The sequence below is a fragment of the Trachymyrmex cornetzi genome, unplaced genomic scaffold (genome assembly GCF_001594075.2).
Source record: "Trachymyrmex cornetzi isolate Tcor2-1 unplaced genomic scaffold, Tcor1.1 scaffold113, whole genome shotgun sequence".
Classification (NCBI taxonomy): Eukaryota; Metazoa; Arthropoda; class Insecta; order Hymenoptera; family Formicidae; genus Trachymyrmex; species Trachymyrmex cornetzi.
Genome location: NW_017295687.1, coordinates 215,451 through 225,302, shown reverse-complemented (window position 1 = coordinate 225,302; position 9,852 = coordinate 215,451). Strand labels below are relative to the sequence as shown.

The 9,852-nt window shown below is 30.3% G+C and overlaps 1 protein-coding gene across 1 annotated transcript in view; it reads left to right on the top strand.

The window, feature by feature from the left end:
* The first annotated feature begins 8,036 nt into the window (after window positions 1–8,036).
* The window catches only part of LOC108764346 (ATP-binding cassette sub-family G member 1), an 80,823-nt gene continuing 79,007 nt past the window's right edge, over window positions 8,037–9,852 (top strand). Inside the window, exon 1 of the mRNA XM_018512526.1 lies at window positions 8,037–8,439. Within this exon, the coding sequence (XP_018368028.1) occupies window positions 8,274–8,439 (166 nt within the window). The 5' untranslated portion in view covers window positions 8,037–8,273. The remainder of the gene's footprint in view (window positions 8,440–9,852) is intronic.

Below are 9,852 nucleotides of genomic sequence, written 5' to 3'. Positions count from 1 at the left end.
AACTCGATTAACCCTAATCGGTGATTCACTGTCAACCGTAAGTGCTCAATTCTACTAAACAGCAAACGCGATTAGTCATCAGTTCCACGGCTGATTAAATAATTGGCGTTGGTGAAACCGGCCCAAATGATGGTTCTACACGAGAAACATGCACGCTTAGCGCTTTTTTACCCTTTTTTAAAAAGGTAAGTTTGTACACGATCATATATGCAAAGGATATCATCAACTCGATTAACCCTAATTCGAATTATAAGAATATCCTTGAAGAAAAAATTAAATGTAATTTATAATTTAAAGATACGTTTCATGATGCATTTCTTGTCGAGGTTTCCTTGTGGTAAAGTAAACCTCTTATTAATGAATCCATCCAGAAAACGTCAAGAAGATTTTTCTCAAATGGAATTTACGAAAAGATGTTTGGAATAAAATTTGGAACTTTGTCAAATTTCACGTATGGTTTACATGTCTGTTTATCTGCAACGAACAATTTCCCAAGTCTGCCAGGAGCTTTTGCATATTATATGTAATGTATTATAAACGTAGATGTAATAAACGCAAGTAATATTATATTTCATTCCTCCCGCAAATTATCTAATTATTATTATGTATGAAGCTTTTTTTACGAAATTCATTTTCAGGTATTATTGAAAATTGGTGGAACTCGTTGACTTTACCTCAACTGACTAGACTATTAAAAACTTTATTTTTGAAAGCTGGACCAATTTGGAACATTTTCATTTGGGACAAAATTTGGGACTTTGTCGAATTCACATATGGTTTACATCTCTGTTTAACTACAACGAATTTGTTAACTAAATTAGGAAACAATAATGAAAAAATTTGTAATTAATATTTAATAAAAGAAAATCGAACGGAGATGGGATTATACACTGGTATATTTGTTAACTAGGCTAGGAAATGATAATGACAAGCAATTTATTCGATAACGATCTGCATTTATTTATAACTCAATATTTAACAAAAGGAGATTAGATGAAAACGAAATTATACGCCGGTAATCAATATTTAATTTAATTTAAGACATAAATCTTGAAGGTTAGAAAGAAAAACTAATTGTAAGATGCATTATAAGGTTTTATTATTTCATAGTAATATGAATAAGAATTTTTTTACAGTAACATAAAAAAATAGTTTGTGTAACTGCCAATTAATGCAAGGCAAGATTATTTGAGACTACTTAGGGCGACTGTTACCAACGCTGATTAAATTAATCGATGATTAACTCAATCAGCAGTAAAGCAAATAGTAAGTCTGTATCGTTCTTATTATCTTCGTGATATCCCAGCAAACACAAAGTTACATGTAACGTACTCGTTAGTTGTAATTTCCCACTCAACAATTAACTGCAATATAACGCACGTGTTATATTATAGTTATATTGTTGAGTGGGAAATTATAACTAACGGGTATGTTACATGTAACTTTGTGTTAGCTGGGATACTTCCATTTCTGAGTTCCTACTTAACTGTGATAACTTCTGTCTATATTAGGATGACTGCTGATTGAGTTAATCGGCGTTGGTAACGGTCACCCTTAGAATACTATAAACGTAGTATAATTATTATATGAATGTATAAGAAATAAAAACAGTGCGTATAACTGTTCATATTACTGTAAAATAATAAAACTTTATAATGCATCTTACAATTAGTTTCTCTTTCTAACCTTCATGATTTATGTCTTATACATAAACAAATGGAGATCGTTATCGAATAAATTGGTTGTCGTTATCATTTGCTAGCCTAGTTAACAAATAAATTTTTTCATTATTGTTTCCTAACTTAGTTAACAAATTCGTTGCAGTTAAACAGAGATGTAAACCATATGTGAATTTGACAAAGTCCCAAATTTTGTTTCAAATGAAAATGTTCCAAATTAACCAAACTGGTCCAGTTTTCAAAAATAAAGTTTTCAATAGTCTAGTCAGTTGAGATAAAGTCGACGAGTCCCACCAATTTTCAATAATACCTGAAAATGTATTTCGTAAAAAAATACATAATAATTAGATAATTTGCGGAAGGAATAAAATATAACTATACATATAATATGTAATAGCTCCTGGCAGACTTGGGAAATTGTTCATTGCAGATAAACAGACATGTAAATCACACGTGAGAGAATTTGACAAAGTTCCAAATTTTGTTCCAAACATCTTTTCGTAAATTCCATTTGAGAAAAATCTTCTTGACGCTTTCTGAATGGATTCATTAATAAGGGGTTTACTTTTCCACAAGGAAATCTCGACAAGAAATGCATCATGAAATGTATTTTTAAATTACAAATTATAATAATATACGTACAAGGTCGAACAAACAATTAGATTTATGCAAGACATCAACATCCGGTAATTGTTGAATTAGCCTCCTTACCTCCTCGAGGTTGATAAAATAAACTCATTCGACTCATTTTTGCATTACATGAAAAATTTTTCCCCCAAACCGAGTTATTAATTGTTATTAATTAAAGTTGACAGATATCCAGAGGAAATTTGTTGCATCGATGGCATAAAGGATTAAACAAATTTTCTGCTTTACAGACAAATATTAACCAAGCAAATACTCTGCTGTAATCTATGCCACCATCGATATGACAGATTTCCTAACCTGAATAGTCATCAACTGTAACGATTAATATCTCGGTCCACGGGGTAATTTTTTTGTCAGATTCGTTCATTCCGTACAAAAACGTGTCGAGTAAGTCTAAAATGTGTATTGCAAAAGCAGAAAATCACTTACGTGTTCCTTTACTACCATCGATATGACGGACCTAACCTAACCAAAAGTGTATACACTAATGATACGTTTCCACTGAGCGTGTCACGCATCGCGTCGTCCATTGCGCACGACACAACGCGAAAGAGAGAAAGAGTAAAGTTCATATATGTACACCCTCCTTTTCTCTCTTTCGCGTCGAGTCGTGACTCGTGACACATTGGACCAGTTCTGAAGAACCACTCGACCTTGGCGGACGCGCTTTGGACCGGGTGCATTCAATTTAAAATTTTTGAGAGTGCGGCCGACTCTGACTGTGCATTTGATTCCTCCGCGGATGGCTCGTCTCTCGTTCGTTCGTTCCGACGCGCGTTATTTCGGCGTGACGACGTCGTAGACGCAGGCGCCTGATGTGCGTTCGGGCGGCGACATACTCGCGGGCATTGCATCACCCCAATACGTTATACACTTTAGTTCGTAAGATATTTTTTCGACGTGATCTGGCCGTATCGACCTCCTTTTGTTATTCGGAGGCGGGAGCCATTAACTAAATAAGAAGAAGAAGTGACACATTGGACGACGCGACACGTGACGCGCTCATGGAAACGTACCCTAATAATAGTAATAATTAGTCGTGTCCCCAGATCGCAGCACTCGCTGATCATATGTATATCGCTACTAGCGCTTCTTGCGTATTGCGTCCTAATTGCGTAAAGAATGTCAGAAGGACACGAAACTTGGCGATGTTTATCCGGTCTTTACTATCGCCGGAACCTGGGCCACTTAAATATTAGAAGAAGAAGAAGGGCACGAAACTAGCGCTCCTTGCGTAAAGAATGTCAGACGGACACCAAAGGAATGCGCGGAATGTGGTCGACGACGACAATAATGATGACAATAAGGACGACATATCTGAAAAATGGACAGAAAAAGCAGTTCGCAACTTTGCGTCGCGATATCTCCGCTCGTAGGGCACGTAGAAAAAAAATAAAAGCACTTTTATCATACAATCCGTGTGGTGACTATCGATTGAGCATATATAGAACGCGATCGGTTCAGCCTTTATTGAGATCCGACAATCTCGATCTGCCGCAACTCGTCGGTTCACGTAAAGGAGGCACGGCAGCGTCGCTTCGCGCAGCTTAGCGCCGAGACACTACCCGGTGTCTCCAGATGGTATAGCGCTATGTCACCAAAAAACATGTGTTTAATGTAAAAAAATCATTTTAAGAAATCATTCATATAATATTAAAAATTCATATTATGAAGTAATGTTATGAAGTATGTTATGAATTATCTCAAAATTTAAACTTGTGCTTTGCGGATCACAAGTCGAAGATATGTACATTCCGCTGTATTTTATATTAAAGTTGTTTAAAAACTTGCACGCTTATAAAAGGTTACGTTACGTAGATCCTAGTCCAATATTTGTATTTACTTTTTGCTATCGAGTAGGACCTCAAAAGATTGCTCGTGTCTTAAAGAAATTAAAAAAAGGTTTCATTATTTTTACACTCGCTTTTTACCCAAAATTCACAAAAAAATTTGAAAATTATGACGATTATTCAAGTCGAACCTTCCATCGTACTTTCGAAACCGATTGAGTATAAAATCTGAAAAAGCAATGTTAATCGGAGATACTTAATCAATTTTTGTATTATGTGTAATGTTAATAATTTTTTTCGTACATAAACGAACATATATTATTTTTATTTTCATTTATAGAAATAAAACATGTAATACGTAAATATGAAAATATAATAAACTTGAAAAAAAATTGTCGTGTATTTATTACGTATCGGCGTCTTGTTACTATTCGTGTACGACATATATGAGAAAAGTGTGTATTAGTGATAAATGTAAAATAAATGTGAATTAAATCTAAAATAAATATTAAAGGAACGTGAAAAGAATATATTTAAGTTACGTGTGCATGCATGTTACAAAAGACTATAATAGATGTGAAATAAATGTAAAATAAATGTGAATTAAATATAAAATAAAAATTAAATGAACGTGAAAAAAATATTTGTTACATATATGTTACAAATGACTAATAAATGTGAGATAAATCTAAAATAAATATTTTAGAAACGTTTAATTGACACATGAATTTTAAATGTAAATTAAATATTTTAAATATAAATTAAATATTTTTTAAATGTTTAATAAATGTTTTTTTTGCAATGATAACCTACAAATGTAAAATCAATGAAGAAAAAATATTTAAAAAACATTTAATCAATGTGGTCTGCTAATTGGGTTACCGCAATCTTGGCGAAAAGAGGCTGTAATAAAGTTCAATAATGATTTTGATACATTCAGAAAAAACGTAGCGATGTTCTCGTTTGACCACAAGTACTTTTCCTGTGCAATCTAAGCATCAAAGTTGTTTGGAAATATTGCTCGATCGAATATTTATCATTTTTACGTATCTACATTCACTCGAACTTTTCGAATTGTTTTCAGAATCTTTAATAATATTCGTACACGTATATCATTAAAAACCGCCATATTGTGTAGAATAATTCTTCTTTATATACATGATGAATGCACAGTTGCTTGCGTGATATCCTTCAAACTAAATAATTTTATCACTTTATCAATCTTACATAATATCCAAGCGATGACGTACGGATAGTATAGCTGTTATTTGTAGTCTGTTTTTATTTTTTAAGACTGCCTAGAAGCTGCTGACTAATTGCCGCAGCCATTAGTAAGAAATGATATGTTGAAATTTTTGCTTGCCATTTGTAAATAAAGAGAATTTGGATAAAACGAAATAATGTGATCAATGAATCTGCAACTCATATTCATCATGTTTGGTAATTTGTACTACGAGTTTCAATATTATAAGGCAAGGAATCAAAGACGGTTAGATATAATCATAGCGTTATTATAAGATTTTTATTGATTAGGTATATTGAACCTGATTATTTAGATTGGGTTGTTTACAAAGTTATTGCATTTTTTTAGCTCACAATTACACATAGAATATATTTGTTGCAAAATTTTCGACTACCTATCATGAAAGTTTGAAGTTTTCCCTATATAATCGTTTTTTAAAAATGTTCTTATGATTTTTTGTTCTAGAGATACGCGCGAGTTAAGTAAAAAGGAGCATTATAATTTAATTGTTTATAACTCTATTAAAAATCAGCGTATCGTAATTAAAGAAACAGATTTTTAAAGCTAAAACTTTCTTCTGTCGAATAATGTAATTGCTAATTTTTTAAATGTAGAATATATAAGTTTGAAAATAAAAATAAAAATCGGGCTCTTGAGAGAAAACTTAAACAATAGAAGAAAATACGGGCAATTAAGAGCCTAAACTCGCAGTAATTGGAGTGATTATATAAACATATTTCTCAGTACTACATATACATCAAAAATACCGCGGTATTTTTTATATGTATATAGTACTGAGAAATATATGTTTATATAATCGCTCCAATTACTGCGAGTTTAGGCTCTTAATTGCCCGTATTTTCTTCTATTGTTTAAGATATAAATTTGAGTTAAAAATGTGACACTATTGTCCCCCCCCTTCTTTCTAAGCATTCCGCAATGGTTACACAAGGAAAGTGTAATGTTATATTTTTTTAGTTCAAATTTATATATTATATATCCTACTTTTTAAATAAAATTTACAATTATACCATTCGATAGAACAAATTTAAGTTTTAGCTTTAAGAATTTGTTTCTTCGATTGTGGTACGGAGATTTTTAACAGAGTTATAAACAATACAAATGATAACTCTTTCTTTTTACTTAACTCGCGAATAACTCAAGAATCGTCTTAGGAACATAAAAAAAAATGATTTTGGAAGGGCAATTTCAAGCTTTCACGATAAATAGACAAAACCTTTCGCCATTTTTTGGGATATATAACACAATCATAAAGTGAGAAAAAATTTTCCTGTTTTTTTAGTTCGTAGTTTTATAAATGTAAAAATTATCAAATTCACAGAAACTCAAAAAAGTAGTAACCTTACGAAAGTAGAGATTTGAGCTTTAAAATCTTTTTTTAAACTTTAACTTCATTTATTTCTAACGAAGAAGTTATTATACTATTTTAAACTAAAAAAAACGCAAGAATTGAAATGTTTTTAAACAATAAAAACAAAAAGTCAAGTACCTTAATGAAAAGAAAATATAAAAAATTTTCAAAAATACATTTCAAAGAAAAGAGATAGAGCAAATGTATTTCTTAATTTCTTTTCTATGATATTATGTTCTTAAATTATGTCAAATAAAAAAATTGGTATTTTTTAAAGACATTCTTGTTTTATTTTGTAGCTATCGACAGGTTTGAACGCAGGGATTGCCTTTGAAATAAATACTCTGAAATTCTTCGTTAGACTGTTTATTCAGACTAATTAATTAATTTGTTCAGACGAGCTATATGGCTATGACATCAAGTAAAGAACATTTCCGGGCAAAATTAATAAAAAATATCTTATACTTTCTAAGCTATAATATATTTTTTAAGAAATTAATATAATAAGTTTTCGCAATGGTGCGTGTGTGTGTCGAACTTCTTGCGCAAAAACTTTTTTTACAAAATGTTTTTTAATTTCAAAATTGAAGATTCAAACATTATTTATTCGTTAGATATTTGAAAATTGTTCACTAATTCTCGAATGTATCCCTCTTTGGCCGGTATTCATAGTCCGTAAGAATAATTAATAATGTAAGAAAATACGAATTGTTGCTACACAAAAAAAGAATATTGCAGTGCGCAAACAATTGTCGTCTGACATGTACATACAATACTTGTATGTATACTTATACATACATGTACATAATATAATCATGTATACTAGATTTTACTGCGTTAGTATTATTTTTATATATAATATTATTTTATTTTTATTAGAGTTAAAATTAAGCTTATTTATTTAAACAATAATTATGCAATAAATGATTCATGTGTGGAAATTTTTTTCTGCTTTTATTATTCCTAATAACATCTTGTTTGATAATATATTTTGTGTAACTTTACATCACTACTATATCATCATATCCAGCATTAGAACATTAAATAAAAAAAATTACTATATACTATAAAATTTTCCGAGACTTTTGAGCGGCAGTATATGCATATATGTATATGTATATATAATTGCATACTACATTCAATGTATTAATTATAAGAAGCGAATTAATATTACTTGCGAGATCAAGATTATATCATTCACGCAATTATTAAGTATAAAGACCGGTTTTTTTTCATTCAAAAGCTGACTACTCAACAAATGTGATTGTAATAAACATCCGACATCAATAGTTGTAACTGAGAACTTGTGCGATACATTTCGCAAACACAAGAGTCGCTCGTAAAAGGCAACTTTTTACGCTTCTAGCAGCGCGAAATCAATTAATGCATAAAATCAAAGTGTAATGCTGCTATTAGCTATGTACAATTGAAGCATTCAACAATCATCACATATATATCATTTACGTCCTCACGTATACAGTGTAAACGCCGGCTCTTCAATTAATTATAGGTGGACTGCTAATTTTACAGTGTTCGACAAAATGCTGAAAGCAAACGATAAAAATGACGCAATAAGGATATTGAACGATGACTGTAAGATCCATATGCAGGAATCGAAAAAACTATTGAAACTCGACAAGTCGCAAAACTCGCAAATATGCATTGAATTTAATGATATTTGTTATTCAGTTCGTCACGGATTTAAAGGCAAGTTCATTTCGTAATCCTATATATTTATGACAATTACGGTTCTGTATTTTCGATACACATTAAGCAGCATATAATGATTTCTATATATCGTAAGAAAATTGACCAATCATACTCGATTATTCTTCTCAAATTTGACTGTGACTGGATAATTTTTTACGACTTAAGATTTAAAACTTAAGTTTTACGTATTAAAATCTCATAGATGCCGCTATAAAGGTCTGTTCTTTGTGACTGAACTAGTATATTTGTACTTAAAATTAAAAATTTTCACATTTTTATAAAATTAACAAAGGTTTTCTAGAGCTACGTTCCCAAATTTCTTACTTTATCTGATTATTTTAAATATATTACATTTAACATATAAATAATATATTCTATAAATAATATATCCGTCATTTCTTATAAAATTTTTATGATTTATAAGACACTCAATCTGGAACTATCTAAAAATTAAATTTATTTATATTTGTAGAGGAAAGTCGCCGATACTGACATAGGTCTCCTAAAGTGACACCCCTTATTTCTCAGAAACTAACTATTGCACTTTATTAATACTAATAAAATCATAATCTGTTTAGCTAATTAAAGAAGTACAAATTCATAATTCATATATTTGTGGCTTATTTCTATACCAAATCAGCTAAAAACCAATTTTATAAATCCGAGAAGAAAATTCTTACGGTGTTCTTTTGCAAATTGTGTAATTAAAATAACAGTGACTGTATTATTGATAATATTATGTCATTTTAAATGTTTATAGTTTCATAAATTAGTTTTCTTTACAGAATAGGATATATTTACGGAATAGGAATGTTGCTATTATTACCTACTATGTCAGTTTTGGAGCCCATTTTGTCAGACGCTCATTTTTGCATAACTTACGAAAAACTTAATTATTGCAAAATTGCAAACAGTATTATAAAAAAATTGCTTATACTATCTGATAGAAGACACTATTTACTTTGTATTTATGTTTTTGAAGTTGTATTTTTACTTTTTGTTTAGAAATATTGTCTAAAAACAAAGTGGTATGTCGGTGTCGGTGACCTTCCTCTAATTTATTGTACATATTAATGAATGTATATTTTTTATGTTTGTTTAAAATTTATTCAATATATCTTATTTTTATAATTAATTTTTTCCGGTATGCAAATCTTGTAATTATTTGCATACATAATACTAGTATATGTAATACATAAAGCGTAACACTAATTATTAGACTGCGGAACTTTATGCAAAATACTTAACTGAATATTAACTATCGGACAGTTTTAGCAGTCAATCGTTGTTCGTTAAAGAGTTATTAAAAAGTTATTAAAAAGTGAAGTAAAAAGATTGAGATTGCCATCTGTAAATTTACAAAATTGCAAAATATGCATTTTATGCAAAACGTTCAGTTAAGTATTTTGC